This window comes from Lacerta agilis, chromosome 2 (assembly GCF_009819535.1).
Source record: "Lacerta agilis isolate rLacAgi1 chromosome 2, rLacAgi1.pri, whole genome shotgun sequence".
Taxonomy (NCBI): domain Eukaryota; kingdom Metazoa; phylum Chordata; class Lepidosauria; order Squamata; family Lacertidae; genus Lacerta; species Lacerta agilis.
The window spans coordinates 109020659-109044906 of record NC_046313.1 but is presented as its reverse complement, the minus strand read 5'-3'; the positions used below and the strand labels follow the sequence as shown (position 1 = coordinate 109044906).

Below are 24248 nucleotides of genomic sequence, written 5' to 3'. Positions count from 1 at the left end.
CCTCAAAAATATTTTTTTTCTTGTTTCCTCCTCTAAAAACGAGGTGCGCCCTATGGTCTGTTGCGCCCTATGGAGCGAAAAATACGGTAATTAAACAACTTCTGTTCCGCTTATTTATCATAATCTCTAAGAGGTTTTGTTGTTGTTTAGTCGTTCAGTCGTGTCCGACTCTTCGTGACCCCATGGACCAGAGCACGCCAGGCACTCCTGTCTTCCTAAGAGGTTTACCAAACCACAAATATAAAAATCAGTTAAAACTATAAAACCAGACATAAGTTAAAATACCTGCAGGAATAAAAAATCAAATAAAAAGTCCTCAATAGGCACCAGAAGTTCAACGGAGTTGTGTCCACACATTTAATTCAGATCTAAATTAACAGGAAGGGTGTTTCATAAAATTGAGCTCACAGTCCTGAGCGCATGGCTTCTGTGAGCATCCAAAAACCTCAATGATCGGGTAAGGGAGCTGATACTTGACCCAAATTGATAAGGGCCTTGTAGATCAATAGAAGAACTTCGAACCTGGCTCGGCAGCATGTAGGCAGCCATTGCAGACTTCTGAACGTCACAGTGATGTGCCAGTGAGATTTTGCCTCCACCAGCGGTCTAGCCAGTGCTTTCCAGCAATGGGACCTCCTAACCAGGCGCAAGAGTGTCCCCACACAGCAGACACTGCAATAATTGAATACCAAGGTTACTAGCAGACCCTCCAAGTGCCTGATTTGGAGAAGCCATAACGGTTTCTGATTTGATCCCAGAATGTCCCATTTTTCCTTAGGGCGTCCCTATTTTCATTGGAGAAATGTTGGAGGGTATGGATGGGGCTATCCGACCCCTGAGCCGTCTGAAGGCAGCCCTGTACAGTGAAGGGTTTTTCTTTGAAAAAAAGTTTAATGTTACATTACGTTTTTATATACGTTGGAAGCTGCCCAGAGTGGCTGGAGCAACACAGTAAGATGTGCAGGGTATAAATAGTAAAATTATCATTTACGGAATGGGACGTCCCCAATTTCATTGGAGAAATGTTGGAGGGTTGACCAGGGGCGTCGCTGGGGAGGGGCGCTAGGGGCGGTACGCCCCCAGTGACAGGGTGAAAAGCGGCGGGTTGGGGTGACAGGCGGGGGCCCCTCCCGCCACTCCCACGCGCCGCCGCTCCCCACCGGTCACCCCGGGAGGAGCAGCGCTGCACGGACGGGGTGCTCGCTCGGCCGAGCGAGCACCCCGTCCGTGCAGCGCTGCTCCTCCCGGGGTGACCGGTGGGGGGAGGGGCCGCCGCTTGTCACCCCCACGCACCGCCGCTCGCTCTGTCGCCGAGGGAGCAGCAGCGCACAGTTTGGCCAAACTGCGGGAGGCAGTGGAGGACAGGGGTGCCTGGCGTGCTCTGGTCCATGGGGTCACGAAGAGTCGGACACACACGACTGACTGAATGACTGAACAACAACAAATTATAGGCTCATAATAATCATATTACTTTTTACAGAAACACCCCTGAATAAGCATAAACTCAGAACACTCATGGGCTGTGGAATTCAGGTTCGTAGCATATATATGGGTAAATTAACATAACGAGAGCTAGCGAGGGTCGGAAGCAAAATAATCTGCTTACTGAGAAGTGGAGCACTTTTGTTATGTATCACAGCAACAAAGCTGAAGGAAAGATGCAGCTCTTAGGGGTTTGTTGTAAAGTGCATTGTTCCAGAAGGAAGGACTGCTTTGTCTTAGAACTTACATGCTGTATCCAATACAAAGAAAGCAAATGATAAGCATGGATGAATAAAAAAGTAATGTGGCAATGACCAGGATGACAGTCTTTCCCAACCTGGTGCCCTCAGGCTCGTTTGGAGGACGCATCCCAAGTGGCCCCAAGGCATCTCTTTTCAAAACCTCCTTCCAGCCTCCCTCATCCATGCGCTCAAACAGCAGATTGGTGAGGGCTTAGCCTTGCCCATCTTCTGGCTTGGCTTCAACCACATGATGGGAAGCGGAAAGAAAAAGAAAACCCGCCTTTGGAAGCGGGAGGAGGGGTGGAAATAGCAACCAACAAAACACAGCACAACAATAAGGGGCAACTGAGCGAGGCTTATTTGCGTTCCTCCAGCCACCCGCTCCTAAAAAGCTCCATTTGCGCCCTCGTTCCAGCCATAAACTGCTTTGCCAGGCGCGCGTGTACGCCGGAGCTGCCTTAATTCGGATTAGTGGCCCCCGGCTGGACGCGTTTTCAGGGCTGCTTTGCGGGCTCTGCATTCCGAGCACGCAGCCGCGGTTCTTTCAAATGAATGCATGTGCGCAACACCTGGACGGCGGCGAGGATGGAGCCCGGTGCGTGTGCGCGCGCGTCGGAGATTTGTGCTAACTGATAGACGCGGGGTAGAAAGTACGTGTGATAGTGAACGAGTGTCAACGAGCTGCTGCTGCTGCTGGTCGAGAAGAAGAAATCTGCTGGAGAGGGGCGATGTCAAGGGCTGCTGTCTGAACAGGTAAGAAAGGCTTCTAAGAGCGACGGAGAGGCGCCAGGTGTGATTCCCGGCATCTCCAGGTGAGGTTGCCGGGAGAGACACCTGCCTAAAATCTTGGAGTGCTGCTGCCAGCCAGTGTCGATTGGACCAGTGATCTGATTCACTATATAAGGCACATTCCTATGCTCTTGCATTTAAGAGATGCGTAGAGCTGGTGGTAATTTTCCACAGGTGTAGCTTGCTAAAGGTGCAAGCCCCCCCCCCGTAGTTATATTAAAGGCAGATGGGCAACAAAGTTCAAAGCAGCAAAATTTTATTGCAGGAGGCATGTTTCACTTCAGTGTTCAGGTGCAACCTAGCTTTGTAAATAAGGCTACAAAAGTTACCTGCCTTAAAAAACACAACCCCCCCCCCAAAAAAACTAGCATGTTATGATGCTAACATTCTGTGTTTCTGTGCTAGCTGCAATAGAAAAAGGAGTGGACCTTCCTGCATGTAAATTTTGTACTGATAAGACTGTGGTGCTGGATTGCAATTATTTTTTTTTAATTGAGGGCTGTGTTGAAAGGACCTTGGGGCCTGAAAAGCGACATAAATATCTGTTAAATAAAACAATACATACTGTGGCACAATCCTAAGCCTTGTTGTTGTTCAGTCATTCAGTCATGTCCGACTCTTCGTGACCCCATGGGCCAGAGCACGCCAGGCACGCCAGGGGCGTCGCTGGGGAGGGGCAGTAGGGGCGGTACGCCCCCAGTGACAGGGTGAGCAGCGGAGGGTGGGGGTGTCAAGCGGCGGCCCCTCCCGTCACTCCCACGCGCCGCCGCTCCCTCCGTCACCCCGGGAGCAGCAGCGCTGCACGGACGGGGTGCTCGCTCGGCCGAGCGAGCACCCCGTCCGTGCAGCGCTGCTCCTCCCGGGGTGACCGGTGGTGCGTGGGGAGTGGTGGGAGGGGCCGCCGCTTGACACCCCCACCCGCCGCTGCTCACCCTGCTCACCGCCGCTCGCTCCGTCGCCGTGGGAGCAGCAGCGCACAGTGTGTGCGGTGCTGCTGCTCCTGGGGCGACGGAACAAACGGCGGCAAAAGGGAAAGGGGGGAGCAAACAGGCGCTTTTCTCCCCTTTCGGCTGCTTAAACGCGCCAGCTTTGCTTCCCCCCCCCCTTTCGGCCGCCCCTTTCAGCGCTGGCTGGGCTGCGGAGCCGAAAGGGGCAGCCGAAAGGGGGGGGGAGAAGCAAACAGGCGCGTTTAAGCAGCCGAAAGGGGAGAAAAGCGCCCGTTTGCTTTCCCCCCCTTTTCACTTTCGGACGAAAGGGGAAAAGGGGGGGGAAGCAAACGGGCGCTTTTCTCCCCTTTCGGTCGCTTCTTTCGGTGCCGGCTGGGCTGCAGAGGCGCAGCTCAGCCAGCGCCGAAAGAAGCGTCCGAAAATGAAAAGGGGGGGGGGAGCAAACGGCCGCTTAAACGCGCCTGTTTGCTTCTCCCCCCCCCTTTCGGCCGCCCCTTTGGGCGCCAGAAGGGAGAGAAAAGGAAGCAAAGCTGGCGCGTTTAAGCGCCCGCTTTGCTTTCCTTTTTCCCCCCTGCGGGGGCATCCCCAAGGGCGTGGCATCGCACTGTGCACGTGCGTCATGACGCATGCACATGCCACAATGCCCCGCCCCCAGGGGTGCCTCTTGGCTTGCCGCCCCTGGCAGCCAGGGGGCTAGAAACGCCCCTGAGGCACGCCTATCTTTCACTGCCTCCCGCAGTTTGGCCAAACTCATGCTAGTCACTTCGAGAGCACTGTCCAACCATCTTATCCTCTGTCGTCAGTGAGCACTCAGGGCTGATTTCTTTAAGAATGGATAGGTTTGCTACCAACATGAGTTTGACCAAACTGCTGGAGACAGTGGAAGACAGGAGTGCCTGGCGTGCTCTGGTCCATAGGGTCACAAAGACCACTAAACAACAACAACATTGCAGCCTCAGCCTCTTTGCAGGATACTTGTTGGGTTTTTTTGGTTTCTGTTTTTTTTTTTAAAAAAACCTTCTACTAAAGAGACTGGAGGAGGAGGGATAGAGTTGAGAGATGGCTTCCCTTCTCTGCTAACCCACTCCCTCTCATTCTTGAAATTCCTGCTCAGCTAAAAGCTTCCAAAGAGCTCCCTCTATCCAATTTTTCTACACGTTGAACTTAATGTGCCTCAGTCAGGTTGGTGATTTTAACATCAATAAAAATCAAGACGTTGATTGAGATGCTTAGTGCTGTCCCTTGTGGTTTAAATCAATACAAAGGATTTTTATTTTTTTAAAAAACATTACACAGCTATGTGTTGCCACCCTGGGCTATCTGTGACTGCTGCTTGCAGATGGCTCCCTGGGCTTGTAAGACAACTTTATCAGATATATGAAGTGTCCCCCTGTCTGGTTAGGGTGCTGCATATACCCTAAATACAGAGAGAGGAAAGGAAAAACAATACCTTGTTTTGAGTACGGTACTTTGCAGTATTTCAACTTGGGGCCATGTGCAGTTTTGACCTGGCTAATCTAGACTCCATGCTCAAACCCACCCAGAACATTTCCCCAAATGGGCTAATATATATTCTTTCTTAACTTTCTTTATCTCCACGTGGGTGACACGACTCTGCCCTTCCCAGGGGAGCAAGTCCGTTTGTTGGATTCATATCCAAGAGCTGTATCCAGAGACACCATGCAGGCAGACGAGGGTGGCAACGCCATCTTGTTGGGTAAGGATGCGTTCGATAGAGCCCCTGGCTTTCTTTATAATATTTGTCATCAGATGCATGCTTGCTTGTGGTGCATGTGGGTTTTCTGCTTGTATGTTTTTGTCCTTACGATGTTTGCTTTTAAAACATTCAAATGGCCCGTGTAAACTAGCTTGCCATTTGTTTCATTTTGTGCTACCCTATTTGAGAGATGGAGAAGGATGTAAGGGCTCCGTCCCTCCAGACTTAAAAGGAGTGTTGCTGGATCAGGCCAGAGGCCTGCCATTTGTCCAGCCGCCTGATCTCACAGTAGCCAGCTAGATGCCTCTATGAAGCCCTCAAGCAAGACCCGAGTCTCTGCACTGAGCTACATTAGTAAAGAAACAGCGATTTGAATGCACTATAAACATGCAACACCAGATGGCGCCAGAGAGCAGTAAATTTTAAAATGCTATTTTCCATAGAGATTTTTTCTTTTGTTAGAACAATCTAATTTCTGACTTATTTATAAGTTTGTTTTCCTGTGTCTAGATCCAGCTCCCCTCTCTCTCACACACACAAAAACACACACACAGAGCTTCATGCTGCATTTCTGTGCAAGGCAAGGAAGAAGGGAAGGGGGCTTCTTCTCTCTGGTTTCCTGCTTGGCTACTATTCTGGGTGCAGAGGGTCATCTAGTCCAACCCCCTGCAATGCAGGAATCAACTAAAACATCCATGACAGGTGTCTCCATCCAACCTCTGCTTAAAAACCTGCAAGGAAGGAGAGTCTACCACTTCCTGAGACTGTTCCACAGTCGAACAGTTCTTAAAACAAAAACACAGTAAAGCTGTAGCATAAAAAAAAATGAATTCAGGGAACTTGGGCAAATAAAAGCAGGTTCTGAGGAGTCAGTCAGGGAAAACAGACTGAAGCCACCGACAGTGGCTGCTTCACGTCTAGCACAGGGAAGGGAATTCCATAGTACTGGGGTAATAGCGGGAAATGCCCATTTTTGGGTCACCGCCCTATGATATCCTGTAGGGTGCGGTGTCACAGATAAAATGCCCAGATGATTGGAGTGGTCTTACAGGTCTAGGCAGGGGCATGAAGAGGGCCGAGGAGAGGTTGGCTGCATGCAGGCGCAGTCTCCGATTGCTTGGGGAAAACCCTGGAGAGGAAGAGACTTAGCTGTGGGGAGGCGGGGGGGTTTCAGTCTCTGCAACAGATCCATGAGGACAAGACCTACCAGGGATGGACTGCTGTGCTCACTAGGCCTGACATACTGCCCGGTCTGTGCAGATCACGTTCTTACAAATAAAGAGTTAACGCCAAACTTGCAGGGTGTGATTTTACAGCCGACTTGCTCCTGACACCCGACGGCCCATTTCTCTGTTCCAGGCAGCGAGGAGAGTGGAAAGATCTACCCCGGAGAGACCCCGCGCTACTGCCCCCTCTATGCCAAAAGCTTTGGCGGCACACCGAGCCGCGAGAGACCTGGCGCGGGTGACAAACGCTACAAGTGCTCCGAGTGCGGAAAGGGCTTCAAGAAGCGGTCGGCCCTCCTGACCCACGACCGGACGCACACCGGGGAGAAGCCCTACGGCTGCGCCGAGTGCGGGAACAGCTTCAGCAACAAGTCCAGCCTGACGCGGCACAAGAGGAAGCACACGGGCGAGAAGCCCTTCGGCTGCCCCGACTGCGGCAAGAGGTTCAGCCAGAGCTCCAGCCTCATCCGCCACATGAGGAACCACACGGGGCTCCGGCCTTACCGCTGCTCGGCGTGCGGCAAGAGCTTCAAGCAGAGCTCCAGCCTCCTGGTCCACAGAAGGACGCACACGGGGGAAACCCCGTACAGCTGCTCGGTCTGCGGCAAGCGCTTCTCGCAGAGCTCCAACCTGGTGAAGCACGAGAGGATCCACACCGGGGAGAAGCCCTACGGTTGCGCCGAGTGCGGCAACACCTTCAGCAACAAGTCCAGCCTCACGAGGCACAAGAGGAACCACACGGGGCAGAAGCCCTACAAGTGCCCCCAGTGCGGGAAGCGCTTCAAGCAGAGCTCGGGCCTGCTCAAGCACGAGCGGGCTCACGTGCGGAAGGGCCTCGCCAAACTCCCAGAGCCCGGCAAGCGCTTTGACGCCAGCCTGGTGGGCCGCATGAGAGCCCATGTCGGCGAGGCCTTGTGAAAACACCTCACTCCGTTGAGGAAAGGTCGAAAGGCATGAAGCTTGTTGGCGTTGAAACCGTGTGAAGTCAGGAATCGGGGGGGGGGGCTGCGGCCCTCCCGGAGTTCCTGGGCTGCAACGTCCGCCATCTCCGACTCTTTGGGAGTGGAAGAAGTTGGAGTCCGATAACTTTTAGGAAAGTCACAGGTTTCTCCACTTCTGATGCCGCGAGTGCTCGGTTTAGGGCATGCAAGGCCTGCACAACTCTGGACCCTGACGCCTAGCTAGATACTAGTCAAAAGTCCTGTGCTCTCACAGTCCACAAAATGGCCGCCACTGCTGACAGGCTGTGGTTGGTTGGTTGGTTGGTGTGTGTCGTGGGCCCGGCGGCAAGGTTTTCTGATGTTTAGCTATCTTTGTACATGGGATGATTCCCTCCTGGGAGAAAACTTTTAAAATGAGGCAACTGCTCCTTACTCAACACAGAATTTCCCCATGAGGACCTGGAGAAGGGAGGCAGGAACCTGTTACTGGAACCATCAGGCGATTCAAACCAGAGAATCGTCAACTTCCTGGTCCAATAAAGGCTTTTGTTATCTTCTATGTTCTTAGAGTAGCTTTGTAAATAAAAGCCACAGAAGTTACCTCAGGACTGGCCCAACCGTTAGGCAGCGTGATGCGGCTGCCTCAGGCAACTAATTTTGGATGTCATGAAAGTGCAGCAAATGGTTTTATGTTGTTGTCTTTTTACTCCCAGCCTTTGGTTTTATGCCATTTGTTCCACCCTAAGCAGCTAAAATGGCTCAGGCTGGCTCTAATATGCCTACTTAAAAGCAAGTACAGTGGTACCTCAGGTTAAGAACTTAATTCGTTCTGGAGGTCCGTTCTTAACCTGAAACTGTTCTTAACCTGAAACACCACTTTAGCTAATGGGGCCTCCCGCTGCCACTGCACTGCCAGAGCACAATTTCTGCTCTTATCCTGAAGCAAAGTTCTTAACCTGAAGCGTTATTTCTGGGTTAGCGGAGTCTGTAACCTGAAGCATCTGTAACCTGAGGTACCACTGTAGACTGCAATACTGTGCTGCCCATGGAGGAGGGACGACCCCCTCCATGGTCAACATAGAAACCTAAGTTTCTTATTACTGCACCAAAGTGGACTAGCGCTCTGTTCCTTTCTGTGCCAGCCTGCTGGTGTCTCCTGCCAGTTGTGGAGATAAAGACTTTACTTTTTTGTGGCTACAACAGAAAGCAAGCAGGCTGCCAGAAGAGTGGAGCAATCTGTCCCTTCTCCAGTTTGCTTGTTCGCCTGCGTGGAATTCCTGCTCGCCTGTGGCGACCAGGTAAGCTGTTAAACACAAGGCTGCATCAGATGGAGTTGTTCACTGCCATGTTAAAAGTATTCTTAGTTGCCTCGGTTAGAAATGCTAGCGGACGTCTTTGTTTATACATGTAAAGAATATTATTTGGTAAACAAAAAAGTCCTTCCCTGTTGATAGCAAATGGAAGACCTAAATTAACGCACACACTGGTATTTTCTATTTGTTTAAATGCATTTAAGGTGGCAATCCTATGCACACTTAACTTTCCACCCTCAGGACTTGCTCATGGGTAAGCATGCATCAACTTGGGTCTATTTCAGGTCTATTTCTTAATCACAGTATCACACCCTTTTCAAAATTCTAGTGCTAGCCTTAATTTTTAAGCCTGAATGTTAATTTTTCTGAGTAACCTTATCACTCTGTTGTTGTATCGGATGCCTCAGTAGATAAGAGGCTTTAATTTGGGCGTGGATGTTCTGGCTTCATGTCCTGCCCATATATAGCCTTCCTGTCTTGTCCAAGTTAGCCTCATTTAACCCACCTGGAAAATGGGAATAGCCCTCCCTCCCCCGAGCCTACCTCACAGGGTTGTTGTGAGGCTGAACATAAATAAAGACTGTACACCCTTCACTCCTGCAAGTTTTCTTTACTTTCCCTCCAGCCCTTAGCGTGTAATAATGACAACAGCCTTTTAGATATACAGGTGAAACTCGAAAAATTAGAATATCGTAGAAAGGTTCATTTCTTTCAGTAATTCAACTTAGAAGGCGAAACTAATATATGAGATAGACTCATGACATGCAAAGTGAGCTATGTCAAGCCTTTATTTGTTATAATTGTGATGATTATGGCGTACAGCTGATGAGAACCCCAAATTAACAATCTCAACTTTGGAGTTTTCATCAGCTGTGCGCCATAATCATCACAATTATAACAAATAAAGGCTTGACATAACTCGCTTTGCATGTCATGAGTCTTATCTCAAATATTAAACTCCAGTAGCTAATGAAGACAATTGCTTACATAAATTAACTTTTCCACAATATTCTAATTTTTCAAGTTTCACCTGTATATTGAGGCGGTAGTTGTAAGCGGAATATAGAATCATAGAATCATAGAGTTGGAAGAGACCACAAGGGCCATCCAGTCCAACCCCCTGCCAAGCAGGAAACACCATCAAAGCATTCCTGACAGATGGCTGTCAAGCCTCTGCTTAAAGACCTCCAAAGAAGGAGACTCCACCACACTCCTTGGCAGCAAATTCCACTGTCAAACAACTCTTACTGTCAGGAAGTTCTTCCCAATGTTTAGGTGGAATCTTCTTTCTTGTAGTTTGAACCCATTGCCCCGTGTCCGCTTCTCTGGAGCAGCAGAAAACAACCTTTCTCCCTTCTCTACATGACATCCTTTTATATATTTGAACATGGCTATCATATCACCCCTTAACCTTCTCTTCTGCAGGCTAAACATACCCAGCTCCCAAAGCCGTTCCTCATAAGGCATCGTTTCCAGGCCTTTGACCATTTTGGTTGCCCTCCTCTGGACACGTTCCAGCTTGTCAGTATCCTTCTTGAACTGTGGTGCCCAGAACTGGACACAGTATTCCAGTTGAGGTCTGACCAGAGCAGAATACAGTGGTACTATTACTTCCCTTGATCTAGATGCTATACTGTACTACTATTGATGCAGCCCAGATTTGCATTGGCTTTTTAAGCTGCTGCATATACGTTTGATGTTGTGATTGGCACAAATGGTAGGAGCGATCACAGCCATCATGCCCCCATTGCATAAAGTAGGGATGATGAATCTGAGACCCTCTAGAGCAGCCTTTCTCAACCTTGGGTCCCCAGATGTTTTTGGCCTACAGCTCCCATCATCCCTGACCACTGGGTCTGCTACCTAGGGATCATGGGAGTTGTAGGCCAAAAACCTCTGGGGACCCAAGGTTGAGAAAGGCTGCTCTAGATTTTGCAAGAATACAACTCCCATCATCCCTGGCTACTGAGCTGTGCTGGCTGAGGCTGGTGGTAGTTGGGTGCCCACTCCCAGCAAACATCTGGTGGGCCACAGGCACCTCACCCCTTATAATAAGGGAAGGCAAAACTCCGGTTGAAGCTTTTCCCATGGTCCATGCAAGTGTGCAACTTCTCTCCCCCCCCCCCATGGGTCCCCTCATGCCAGAGAAGATGCAAGTTCTGGCTGAAACTTTGGTCACAGCCAGGACATTGGTACGCCTTCTCCCCCGTCTGGTTCCACTCATGCCGAATGAGGTTTGAGGTCTCGTTGAAGCTGCTTCTCTTTGGAAATTGCACACAACCTTTTCACCCTTTTGGAAATGTAGCGCTTCTTCAGTTGCATTGCTTTTAAGCACCCTCCTTTGCACCCAGACCAGGCACCCAGATGAGGATGCAAATGGCCAGACGCCTTCGCCCTTGCTCTGCCTCTGAAAAGATGTGGGAGCCTCTGCCTCCTCAGCTCACTTTCTCGACCCAGAAAGGCACTTAATGAGTTAAGGGAACAGAGTGCTGCAGTTGTAGTGAGGGAAAAGAGGACGCCAGCTACATTCCCCCCCCCCCGTCGCGCCCCCTCCTGGCAAAGTGGGGCGATGGCAGCAGCAGTAGCAAAAAAAAAAGTTGTTTTTTTTTTAAAGGATATTAACAACTTGGAACGTGCAGAGGACGGCAGCCAAGATGATCAAAGGTGTGGAAACCAAGTCTTATGAGAAATGTTTGGTTGAGGGAGCTGGGTATGTTTAGCCTGGAAAAGACAGGATATCCCTCTTCAAATATCTCAATGGCCTCGGTCCCGTATACCTGAAGGAGCGTCTCCACCCCCATCGTTCAGCCCGGACACTGAGGTGCAGCTCTGAGGGCCTTCTGGCGGTCCCCTCATTGCGAGAGGTGAGGTTACAGGGAACCAGACAGAGGGCCTTTTCGGTAGTGGCGCCCACCCTGTGGAACACGCTTCCATCAGATGTCAAAGAAATAAGCAGCTATCCTATTTTTAAGAGACATCTGAAGGCAGCCCTGTTTAGGGACGTTTTTAATATCTAACGCTGTATTGTTTTAACATTTGTTTGGGAGCCGCCCAGAGTGGCTGGGGAATCTTAGCCAGATGGGCGAGGTACAAATAATAAATTATTATTATTATTATTAAGGGAGCAAGCTTGTTCTCTCCTGCTCCAGAGGGTAGGATGCGAACCAATGGCTTACAAGAAAGGAGATTTCGGCTAAACACCAGGAATAACTTTCTGACAGTGAGAACTGTTTGACAGTGGAATGGTCTCGTCTCCCTTGGGAAGTGGTGGGCTCTCCTTCTTTGGAGGTTTTTAAACAGAGTTTGGATGGTCATCTGTCAGGGATGCTTTAGTTGAGATTCCTGCATTGCAGAGGGTTGGACTAGATGACCCTCGGAGTCCCTTCCAACTGTACAATTCTATGATTCTATACTGGGCAGTGCAGATTTCCTGAAGGTGCAAAAGGGGGCGGAATAAAGGAATAGGTTCGTGTTTGTAAATGAAGAGGGCCTGCATTGCATTGAATCAGGCCACTGATCCACCCAGCATAGCATTTCCTAGGGGTGGGAGACCTTCATGAGCCCAAACCCCACAGAGTTCCTTGGGCAGAGGGGTTGATTGCTAAATTACTCTGGAGAAAATTGTAACAGGAGACACCTGAAAACCCTCAACACCCTTAAACAAACGATGGGCTCCGAGGATTATCTGGTGGAAGCCATGACCGTTTATTGTGACATGTACAGTACAGAAAGGACCTTCATTGGACATCACCCGTACTCACTCAATAGGGTTCCTTTGTCTGAATGCAACAAAGTCTACAGCCTAATAAGCAATAGCTAGGACATGGTTGAAATACAACCTTTAATCTTTTTCATTCACGGATACAGTGATACACCAGAATCAAAACTGCTTCCAAAAAATTTCCAAGCACCTTTAGCAATTTGTATTTGCCTTTCATTGGCACCTGGTGATGAATGTAACTGAAGTTTAAGTTGGTCGAGTTTCCAGTTCAACCCCAAAGAAGCTCGCAAACTCTTGCTGGTCTGCACAATTTATCCCGCCTCTACTGAGCTGGTGGGAGAGACAAAGAGCTACTCGAGTCCCCGCACCCTGAAATTTCACTCAATGCAACCAACTTAAGACAAATCCCAACCTCTGAAGGACTAGAAACCTGGTAAGCCTAAATTCCCTGGATGCCTACACCCAGTGTGGCCCAGCATATAACGTTCTAATGCTCACTTGTTTTATGTTTAAAAGTGCTGCTTCTCACTGTGTGTGTTCCTTTTGGTTAATGTATTGAGTTGGTCCACTGCTCTGTTGGTCCCTTCCTTGCCAGAAGCTGGAAGCAGGCTATGAACAAAGGAGCTTGCCCCCATTCCACTCTCGAGGAAGGAAAAAGAAGTTTCTGGATTGGCTGCGCTAAGCTACTTGGCACTTCAGTAGTCAAAGCACTTCTCAGTCAACCTTACGATCCTGCGAGGTAGGTCCACATTATCACCCTCTGCACTGTATGTGGCAGCAGAGGGCAGGTCAAGGATGAAGGAATAAATGACTTGCCTGAGGCCACTGAGTGAATCTGTGGCAGAGGCGAAGCTTGAATGGGGGAATCTGTTGTGACAGTTGCTGTTTCTCAGTCCAAACTACCTCGCAGGACTGTTGCAAGGATGAAATGGGAAGGGTGCAGAAGAAGAAGAGTTTGGATTTGATATCCTGCTTTTCACTACCCGAAGGAGTCTCAAAGCGGCTAACATTCTCCTTTCCCTTCCTCCCCCACAACAAACACTCTGTGAGGTGAGTGGGGCTGAGAGACTTCAGAGAAGTGTGACCAGCCCAAGGTCACCCAGCAGCTACATGTGGAGGAGCGGAGACGCGAACCCGGTTCCCCAGATTACGAGTATACCGCTCTTAACCACTACACCACACTGAAGAGAGACATGATTAGCACCCAGAGCTCATCGGAAGAATGATAGCATAAGGAAAGCGTAATTAAGTGAAAAATCCTATAGCTGCAATCCTCTGCTGCACTCACAGGAGGGCTTGTGTGTGGTGAGGCTCTGGCAAGGACGCAGTATGAACCACCTCTCCTTTGCCATGGGCTTTGGCTTGCCCAGGCTAGTCACATCGCAAATAATTCTGGGAACTGTAGTTCGTTAAAGATGTTGTTAGGAGGCCCCTCACAGAGCCACAGTTCTCAGAGTCCCCTGTGAAGAGGGGCTGATTATGAAACCACTCTGGGAATTGTAGCTCTGTGAAGGGGGAATAGGGGTCTCCTGATAGCTTTCGATACCCACAGAAAAACCACAGCTCCCAGAATTCTTTGGAAGAAGCCATGACAGTTTAAAGCAGTGTCAAAGCACCTAAAATGTATGGCCTGAACTGGGCTAAAGGGACCCCTGGCCGTTAGGTCCAGTCACAGACTACTCTGGGGTTGCGGCGCTCATCTCGCTCTATAGGCCGAGGGAGCCGGTGTTTGTCCGCAGACAGCTTCCGGGTCATGTGGCCAGCATGACTAAGCTGCTTCTGGCGAACCAAAGCAGCGCACGGAAACGCTGTTTACCTTCCCACTGGAGTGGTACCTATTTATCTACTTGCACTTTGACGTGCTTTCGAACTGCTAGGGGGGCAGGAGCTGGGACCGAAAATGGGAGCTCACCCCATCGCAGGGATTCAAACCGCCGACCTTCTGATCGGCAATCCCTAGGCTCTGTGGTTTAGACCACTCGTAGCAAACCTGGGAAAGAGAAAGACGCCCAAGATGCTTGTGGATAACAATAAGGAGAGGCCTCGTCTTGGCTGGGTGCGCAAGGCCAGGCCGGTTTAGTTTGCAGGGACACGAAAACCTGCCTTATACAGAGCCAGAACATTTGTCCTTCTAGCTTAGTATTATTAACACTGTTGCTCTCCAGGGTTTCAGATCCAATCCCTAGACAGGCCAAGGATTGAACCCGAGACCTTCTGTGCCCAAGGGAGATGCTCTACTACTGAGTTATGGCCCTTTCTAAAGAGCACACCTTGTTTTCCATGCGAATCGGTTGCAGAATTGCTGCTGCACCCACTACACTACACCACCAACTGAAGACCTTGTGTGGCGACAGCAGCCACAGTTTGAGCGATGAGTCTTAGGCCAAAGATCTGCAGGAATCTGCGTGAGATGCTGATCCCATGAAGGAACGACGCCAGAATATAGTATGTCGAAGAGATTAGGAAGGGTAGATGTGGAACTGGGAAGTTGTGAAGATGTGAAGGGCAATGGAAAAAAATAAAGTGTGAGGGGAAGCTCTGTGGCCCACCAGCAATGCTCTCTCCTAGCTCAAGTAGTTACATAGGTTCTCTTATGTGCTTTCTGCCATGTGCAAGGTGGCTTGGACTCTGCCTGAACCCCTTTCCACTGTCAGACCATGCAGATGGTTCCTCTCATGTTTAAGGAGGGATGCTTTATGACTAAACTTTTTCCCACAGTCTGTGCACTCAAACGGTTTCTCTCCCGTGTGGCTTCTCTGATGATTAATAAGGTTCGATCTCTGGCTGAAGCTCTTCCCGCATTCCAAACACTCGTACGGCTTCTCGCCCGTGTGAGTCCTCTGGTGGCCGACGAGGAATTCTCTGCGGCTGAAGCTTTTCCCACACTCTAGGCACTCGTACGGCTTCTCGCCCGTGTGAATTCTTTCGTGGATCCTAAGGACCGAATTGCAACTGAAGTTCTTCCCGCAGCAGGAGCACTTGTAAGGTTTCTCTCCTCTGTGCGTTCTCTCGTGCGACGTCAGGCTCGAGCTGTTGCTGAACGATTTCCCGCAGTCCGTGCAGCTGTATGGCTTCTCTCCCGTGTGGATTCTCTGATGATTAAGAAGGTTCGAGCTCTGGCTGAAATTCTTCCCGCAGTCTAAACACTTATACGGTTTCTCTCCAGTGTGAAGCCTCTGGTGACGAACAAGGCTTGACCTAAAGCTGAAGTTTTTCCCGCAGTCCGTACACGTATACGGCTTCTCTTCCTGTTGAGGATCGGCGGGCTGTGGGAATCCCTTTTCACTTTCTGAGAATTCAGACGGTTTCTCTCCAGTCTGGGTTTCCTCTTGTTTTCTGGGGGCTGTGCTGGAAAGAAAGCTTTCCCCACAACTGGAACATATATAAAGACCGTCTCCAGTAAGTTCAGAGCCCTGGCTGAAGTTGTGTCCGCATTCAGAGCACTTATAGGGTTTCTCTCCTGCAGGGATTCTCTGAGGATCACTAAGATGTGCTTTCCCACCCAAGCTGGTTCCACAATCCATATACAACTCTTCTCCTGCTTCGACTTTCTCCTGCTGAGGGGCTGAGGTCCAAATTTTGGCACCATCTGTATGCTGGCGTAGCTTTTTCTCAGTTTGTGTGATCTGGAAATCAAGGGTTTGGCTGAAGCTTCTTCCACAGCCAGGGCTCATCCTAGTATTCTTGTCCTTGTGCTCTCTGTCCCGGAAGGTGTTGTGATTTAGGAGTTTATTACCATCTTTCTCCCAAATCAGTTTTTCTCCTCCTCCTCCTCTCCGCCCTGGGTAGCTTCCCTCCTTCCTGTCTTCCCTTTGCTGACATTTGGGCACATTTTCCACTTGAGGAAATGGGGGGAAATCCCATTTGGCTTTGTCCAATGAGCCACCGGAAAGTTCCGCCTCCATCAATGCTCCTGGCTCAAGAGGCTTCTCCTCATTTTCGGCCACTTGCCCGCCTGACAGAAAGAGAACACAATGAGTGACATGAGTGACACCCTTCTGTGGAGACTTAAGCCACATTCACACCCTGTTTAAAGCACTACAATGCTAATTTAAACAGCCATGGCTTTCCCTAAAGAATTATGGGAGTTGTAGTTCATTAAGGACTGCTGAGAGTTGTAAGGAGACCATCTATTCCCCTTACAGAACTACAATTCCCAGAGTTCCTTGCAAAGAGTCAAGCCACTCTGTAAATTGTATCTCTGTGAGGGGAATAGGGATGGCATAGCAACTCTCAACACCCTTAACAAACCACAGCTCCCAGAATCCACTACTGCTTCCTGCCATTGCAGGAAGGACTGCCAGGGCAGCAACGGTTCCGAGGAAGTACAAGGCAGACATAGCTGTCATCCCCATTCATTCCCTGTTTAATTATTTCTTCTAGTATCTTCTAATGTTCCCTGCTGAACTTCAGGTGCATGACTAATAAATACTACTACTACTACTTTCTTGTTTAACCAGGCATTTGAAGGTGGTTTTTGCTTTTTTTCCACACATTTTTATTGTTTGATCGCCCCGTTTTCTGTGTATTGCTTTTTGTGCACACCGCTTAGAAGTGCCAATAATTATTTGGAAGACTGCTAAAGATGTATTATAATGGAATCAGCAAAGAGGGATTAGAGGAAGTCATGAAACAAAGCGAGAAAGAATAAGAAAGTTTTTATATATGTTTTTAGAAATAAGGTGCATTTTTTCCTTGTTATAGAAAATAAGTTTTAATTGTTTCAATATGTGAAAATCATTTAAAAAAATTATTGAAAAAAAGAAATGCCAACAATTAAGCGGCCTCAATTAAATAAATAAATGTACTTTACCCGAGTGCTCCAGTTACAAGCAAAGCCTATGCCAATGGTCGGGAACCTCTGCCCTGCATGCCTGATCAGGCCCACTAGGTCTCCTCCTTTGAGCCATCGGGCAGTTTGGGCCAAGCTACACCCACCTGCCCTGCACGCATCATCATGCCTGACATCAGGTGTGGGGCGGGGAAACACACGGCTGAGCCAATAAGGGGGATTTGCAAACACCACCAATCAGCTGACTGGCATCACCTTCAATTCCCCTCCCATCCACAGTGCTTTGCAGGCACTGACTGTTGGCACTTGCAAAACGCTATGCCTTTTGCCACCGGGATTCGAATTCAGACCACGCAAGCGAAAAAGGGTCACCGGACATCCTTGTGATGCCAGGGGGTGGACAGGTGAGCAGCATCGGGGCTCTGAAGCATTACCTAGTGGCAGGTGGGGGTCTCCATCACCCACTGGCTCCACTTCCATGTAGGACTGTGCCTTCGTAACCTCCGAAGAGGCGAGTTTGGCTTGGGGGGAACCGGTTGCCTTCTCAAATGGCTCCGAAATCTGAAACACAGTGCAGGGCATGGTAAGAAGACCTGGAAGACTTAAGACTGTTTGGAAAGAAAAAGGCCTTACTGGATCGGGACCAAAATCCGTCAGACCTAGCAGTATTGTGGTCTCAGCAGTAGCCAACAAGGTGGGGTTAGGATCCTCAGCAGCCGCAGGGTCAGCTAAACTGGTGGGCTCTCCTTCATGGGATGTATAAGCAGAGGTTGGATGGCCATCTGTGAGGGGTTCCTTAGCTGTGATTTCTGCCCTCTGCCCTGATCTGCGGCAGCTGCCGTTTGGTCGGGTGGGAAGATCAAACCAAGCAACCAAAAATCATTGGGTTGACATGGCTGACTTCCAGGCGAGGGAGGGGAGTGTTGGAGTTTGAGTTCTGTACTTTTAGCCGCTGGTTTGTGGGCGGAAGTGCGGTTTGATCATTAGTGCATTGCCAAAGTTTTCTATTGCTGTTAGAGGGAAGGGGGGGGCTGTATTGTGGGTTATTACACGTTGCATGGGTTTTGCATGAATTTTCTTTTCTATGGTATAATAAATTGATGCATATGTATCTTGAGGTAAGCTACTTGGAGACTTTTAAGGTAAAGGTAAAGGGATCCCTGACTGTTAAGTCCAGTCGCGGTGGACTCTGGGGTTGCGGCGCTCCTCTCGCTTTATTGGCCGAGGGAGCTGGCGTACAGCTTCCGGGTCATGTGGCCAGCATGACTAAGCCGCTTCTGGCGAACCAGAGCAGCGCACGGAAATGCCGTTTCCCTTCCCGCCGGAGCGGTACCTATTTATCTACTTGCACTTTGACGTGCTTTCGAACTGCTAGGTTGGCAGGAGCAGGGACCGAGGAACGGGAGCTCACCCCGTCGCGGGGATTCGAACCACTGACCTTCTGATCAGCAAGCCCTAGGCTCTGTGGTTTAGACCACAGCGCCACCCGCGTCCCTTTTCTATGGTATAATAAATCGATGCATATGTATCTCGAGGTAAGATATTTGGAGACTTTTAAGGGAGCAAGCAATTAATCCTTTTCAATAATAATAATAAATGAGACACAGGGAGGCCATAAGAACACAGGAAAAGCCTTCTGGACTAGGCCGATGGTCCAGAATCGTGTTCTCACAGTGGCCAACCAGATGCCTGTGAGAAATCAGCAGGCAGGATCCAAACACAGGAGCCCTCTCCCCTCATGCGATTTCCATCAACTGGGATCCAGAATAGAAGCATTGTTGCCTCCAACCGCGGAGGCAGAGAATAGCCATCATGGCTAGAAGCCATCGATAGCTCTCTCCACCCTCAAATCATGTTCTGGTTCAAAGGTTTATAGAAAACCCAACCTTCAGCAATGCCACTCCATCACACCAAAGAAGGGCAGAGCTGCCGGCGTTTCGTCAGAGTCACCTGGGACGGCCAAAGTAACAAAATTCCCTCACCCGATGTTCCTGCATTTCGACCTCCTCCTTCCAAAGCAAGAAATCCTCTGCCAGGGCCACCGCCTTGGCGCAGGTCTCGGGGCCGTCCCCCCTAACCCAGCCCTGCATTTCCAAGGGCAGGATGTCCAGGAACTGCTCCAGAATCAACAGCTCCAGGATCTGCTCCTTTGTACGGGTCTCGGGCTTCAGCCACCGGCGGCACAGCTCCTGGAGCTTCCGCAAAACCTCTCGGGGTCCCTCGTCCTCCCGGTAGCAGAACTGCCTGAATCCCTGGCGTAGCCTCTCCCTTTCCAGGATCCCTCCTTCCGCGCTCAGCGAAGAACCCTGGCTCCTGGAGACTTTCCCAACGAGACCCAGCAAGGTTCGAGACCCCAAGTTTCCTCTTGGCCCACGGTTGCCGTCGGCGATGGCCTTCAGCGATGCTGAAGATAATGCCATGTCGTTCCAGCCTACAAATCCGGGCACCTGCGATATGCCTCTCTCTGAGCCAGTTCCCTCCTGGGATTTCTGCCACTCCCAGCGCTGGAGGAGCAAATCTTCATCTGGCTCCCCTTTAACCTGCTGTGTGCCGACACCAGGCAGAAACCTCCCAGCCTGGCCGAGACGAGAGCCTCTTCCTCCTTCCTCCATTTTCTCTCCTGGAACTGGCACAAGCGACGTTCTGGTCTGCCACTTTTATTCCTGGCCATGCATCCTGTCCTGGAAGAAGCTGAAATGAATAAAAGCACCCACTTACCCATCCACTAAATGGATCGAGCCAAGAGTCCAATTGGCCCAGAGTTCTCTTCCCAGCAAAGGCCAGCTATATGACAGGACTTCACTGCTGTGTCCCACCCCCCCCCCCAGGGGCGTAGCAAGGTAAATTGGTACCCGGGGGCAATTTTTTTGGTCAACCCCCCCCCCCCAGGCATGGGAAGGTCAGGTGGTACCCGGTGCGGAAAATTTCTTGTCAACCCCCCCATTGATTCCCCCCCCCCGCAAAAATGGTTTGAAGTTATTTCATATTTTCTTACAAAGGAATAATAACAAGTAATTTAAAAAAAAAAAACAACTTTTTTATATCCCACCCTCCCTGGCCGAAGTACATAACATTGGTATAAAATCAAAGAATAATTAAATTAGCTCCTAAAAACATTTCAAAATCAAATTAAAGTCTAATTAGATGGCTTTCCACAAGGTTAGGGTTGGGAACAGTAAAGTGTTCTCTGAACTGAAATTTCAGCCTTCATTTCAGCCTTCATGACATAGGAAAACAGCCAAGTGAACAGCTATTTTGGTGGAGGAGGGTCAAGATATTAACCGATATGCATGAAATTTCATATATAGCTATATAATCCCTAGTATAGTAAGATAAGACCTTCGGAGCGGGCATTTTTTAAAAAAAAATAAAAAAAAATTCAATTCCCCCCCCCAATAATTTTTTAAAAAATTGTTCCTTGATCATGGGGTCACGAAGAGTCGGACACGACTGAATGACTGAACAACAACAACAACCATTATGGAAATCGGGGCCGACCGCCCCCTCCCCCCTTGCTACGCCCCTCCCCCCCCCGCTTCCCCATGGAGGTTCCATTCAGCCATTGCTCCTTCTATTTCCAACGTTCAAAGCACAAGAGTTAATCCTTACGTAGCCAAAAATATGTATCGGCAGGCTTGAGGGAATCCCCCAAGGTTTGCAAGTGGTTCAAAAATATTCAGGCAGTTAAAAAAATTTTTTTCCAAAGGTGAGAAGAAAAAAACACTTCCGAAATGCTCCACTGAATTCTGAACATGCTCAGAGGCCATGGAATGCTGACAGACTGTTGGAGAAGGTGGCTGTCACAGCTCATAGCCCTTCATTGGCACCTTCATAAACAAGCCCCAGGCCATTGTGGCTGTCATTACTCAGTTCTGAATAATGCAAACATTATTTCCATTTGGGAAAGTGCAAAGAGTAGAAAAACAACCCTTAGGAGCTGCTGTGCCTTGCTACTGTTTTTAATGTGCTTTCAGGAGTTTTCCGCTTCCGGAGCCAGGCAGGGTGGGGACCCGACCCACTGAGATACACACTTACTACCCCCGCATGGACGTAGCCAGCATTTTTTTTGGGGGGGGGGGCAGAACCTCAGCTAGCTATGTATTTTTATTTATTTATTTATTTTGGGGGTAGCTGCCCCTTCCTGCCCCCCCGGCTACGCCCATGCCTGGGAGTAAGCCCTACTGAGCCCAGCAAAATATTTACTACTTGAGTAGTAAGTGTGCCTATTTACCTGGAAGCGAAGTCCGCCGAATTCAATCAGACACGCTACCTTGTAAATTGGGTTTTCCGATTCTTGAAACGAATAATGTCAGTACCTGTTTGTGCTTGGAGGGGAGGCACGCAGAAAACAGCTGCGTTTGTCAATACTTGGGACACAACCCAGTGCAAAATCTGCCTGCCTGCCTGACGTGTACAGGTAAAACTATGGAGTATGGGGTGGGGTGGGGGGAGCCAGCCTTGCCCCTTTCCTTTCAAGTAGCCTGAAAGTGAAATAACCAGTCCAGCCAGTTTTAGGTTCCTCCCCCCCCCCCCCTCCAGGTAGGCTGGCACCCTTACTTGCCCCTGCTTGTTCTGCAACCATGATGTGGGGAAGACTTGCCTGGCTGGAAAAATTAGCTAGTCTGGCCTCAGGACACTGTCAAATTGGGGGCGGTGGGGGGGGAGAGATTGGAGGGGGGGGTCTCCTTCAGAGAAGCATAAATATGCTTCTAAACATATTTATTTTTTTATTGTTAATATATAAGAATAAGTATACATGACCTGTATCTTAATATGTGATTTTATTTCACACTGTATATTGTTATGTGTTTGGGGCAGGGAGGAACAATCTGGGTGATATCCCTGGGTCCCTTCCAGCCCTGTATCTGTGGGGGAAGAATCTATAAGGGGAAAGCTTACCTAACCAGTTCTTTTTATTGAAGTTATGGCTTTGGATGGCTAGCTCAGTTGGTTAGGTTAGAGCAATAATGTCTTTGCCTGGTGTGCAGAAAAGGCTACAGAGAAGAAGCCAGCCAAGCCGCTCTGTGGGAGGCCGTTTCGCAATCGTATTCCCTATTTAGTACGTTTTTATTCTGCCTTCCCTCCAAAGAGTTCAGGTCCTACCCTCAAAACAACCCTGCAAGGTAGATCAGGCGGTGTGACTGCAACCGGCCCCATGGGGCCCTGTGAGCTTCATGGCTAAGAACAGGGATTTAAAAAGTGGCTGGTTCTCCCTGGTGGGTGGCGGGGGGGGGGGAGAGAATCCACCACTCAGCATAACCACAAAACCACCATACGTCAATTCTCTCACCCCATCCATACACACATACCCATAAGGAAATCCCACTGAGATCAGTGGGTTTACTCCCAGGCAGATGAGTACATGGGCTGCAGTCCACCAAACGCACCCTTACTTACCTGCGTGTGAGAGAGTCTCATTGAACTCAATGCCGGGCTCCCCAGCCGCTTCTGAAGTGTGCCAGGCGGCTGCAATCCTATGCAGTGACTTGCAGCACAAGTCTACCCCTGCCAAATTCAACGGGGCTTAGTCCCATGTGAGTAGGCTCGGGCTGGCAGCCTTGCCTTGGAGTAAAGACGCACCAGGGTGGGCCGTTCATGAAATATCCGTGCGCAGGCTGCTCAGTCAGTAGAGCAGAACACTCTTCATCTCAGGCTCGTGGGTGCGAGCCCCACGTTGGGCAAAAGATTCCTGCATCGCAGGGGGTTGGACTAGATGACCCTTGGAGTTCCTTCCGACTCTACAATTCCATGTCTCTTCGCCCCAAACCAATCCCCTCGCCTTCCCCTCTCTCTGCCCATCCGTGCGCCTCGCTCTGCTGCGCGGTCCGCGGAAGGGAAAGGAGGTCTGGGGAGAATTATTTGGAGACCGTCCCTAGCCCGGGTCGTTGGCCGACACAGCTCCATCCGTCCACGGCCACGGATTTCCTGCTTGGCGGCTCCCTCTCCCTCCTACTGTTGCAGCTGGGGGTCTCCCACCTCCCTCCCGGGCTCCTCCACTCACCTTTACCTGGCCAGATTCCCCGACCTTGTGCGCCTCCCGCGCATCACAGGTCCAGCGTGCGGGTGCCTCCAGGTCGTTCCTCGCACAGTCAGGTAAGTGATCTCTCTCTCTCTCTCTTTCTCTCTCGGAGGGTAGGTGGGTGGGGTTGAAAGCTGGCCAGAGAGATCGCAGGCTCCTAGAGAGTCCGAGTTGAAGAAGGCGAGGCCAACTCCTCCTTCCTCCTCTTCTTCCTCCTCCTCCATCACCGTGGGAAAGCGCCAATTATATTTCCCACCCTTTCGGATAACTGCCCGTTGTGCTTTCCCTATCCTTTTTGCATCGCCTGAGCGAGCGTTTCTTTCCAGCTCCAGGTCATATAAAAGGCATTACACACACACACACACACACACACACACACCAGATAAAAACCTCTGATAAAAGATACAGCAGCAGGTCAGCCGATGCGTTCTTTTGTTTTGTTTTGTCTAGCCACTTGACGACCCTGTTCACACGCTCGGTTTTACTGGTGGGAGAGTGAAAGATGCTCAAACGGTTAAACAAGCAGAGCTGAAATTCCTAGAGAGAGAAAGCAGGAAACGTGTGATTGGGTAGCTGCGATGATAAAAAGGAGGGAAAGGGAAGGGAAGAAGCAGGAGGCTTTTTTTCCTGTCCCTCCCCCTTTAGGGAGAAATGCCTTTTTGGTGCAATTAATTGTGGGTGCAGATCCTGGCCCCCAGAAGGGGCTGGACAGAGTGGGTGAGTGGTACCAGAAGAGGGGATATCTGAAAGGTCCGGGGTGGTACTAGAAAGAACACTCGCCCCGTGACTGGTGCAAGAAGAGGGAGTCGGTGGGGTTGCAAAAAGAGACACTCCAGAGAGCAAGGAAATGCCTGCTCCGCTGAAAATCAGGAGGAACTGACTGAGCAACATCCAAAACCTTTGCAGATAAGAGTATTAGAATGGAGGGGGTTGGCGGGGACTAAGCAGCAGCATGAGGCCATCAACACGGGATTGGTTTTGCACTGGAAACTGCCTCATACCAGCTGTATTTGGACTACAACTCCCATCATCCCTAGCTAGCAGGACCAGTGGTCAAGG

The 24248-nt window shown here is 50.0% G+C and overlaps 2 protein-coding genes across 2 annotated transcripts; one reads left to right on the top strand and one right to left on the bottom strand.

Moving 5' to 3' along the window:
• The first annotated feature begins 5104 nt into the window (after positions 1-5104).
• LOC117042791 (zinc finger protein 239-like) lies at positions 5105-7396 on the top strand. Its single transcript, XM_033142442.1, has 2 exons — positions 5105-5177; positions 6537-7396. Exons 1-2 carry the CDS (start codon positions 5141-5143, stop codon positions 7319-7321), a joined length of 822 nt encoding a protein of 273 aa, XP_032998333.1. The 5' UTR covers positions 5105-5140; the 3' UTR covers positions 7322-7396.
• A 7033-nt stretch (positions 7397-14429) lies between these two features.
• On the bottom strand, positions 14430-23238 carry LOC117042667 (zinc finger protein 397-like). Its single transcript, XM_033142256.1, has 4 exons — positions 23172-23238; positions 19153-19851; positions 17605-17731; positions 14430-16333 (listed from the first exon to the last, which is right to left on the bottom strand). Exons 2-4 carry the CDS (start codon positions 19780-19782, stop codon positions 14970-14972), a joined length of 2121 nt encoding a protein of 706 aa, XP_032998147.1. The 5' UTR covers positions 19783-19851; positions 23172-23238; the 3' UTR covers positions 14430-14969.
• Positions 23239-24248: the final 1010 nt, after the last annotated feature.

Excerpts from the sequence above, each read along its gene's own strand:
- LOC117042791 (XM_033142442.1), top strand. The coding sequence starts at position 5,141 with ATGCAGGCAGACGAGGGTGGCAACGCCATCTTGTTGG. Across the intron at positions 5,178-6,536 it reads TGGCAACGCCATCTTGTTGG|GCAGCGAGGAGAGTGGAAAG; the intron begins GTAAGGATGCGT and ends TCTCTGTTCCAG.
- LOC117042667 (XM_033142256.1), bottom strand. The coding sequence starts at position 19,782 with ATGGAGGAAGGAGGAAGAGGCTCTCGTCTCGGCCAGGCTGGGAGGTTT. Across the intron at positions 17,732-19,152 it reads TCGAAATGCAGGAACATCGG|ATTTCGGAGCCATTTGAGAA; the intron begins GTGAGGGAATTT and ends ACTGTGTTTCAG. Across the intron at positions 16,334-17,604 it reads AGACCCCCACCTGCCACTAG|GCGGGCAAGTGGCCGAAAAT; the intron begins GTAATGCTTCAG and ends TCTTTCTGTCAG.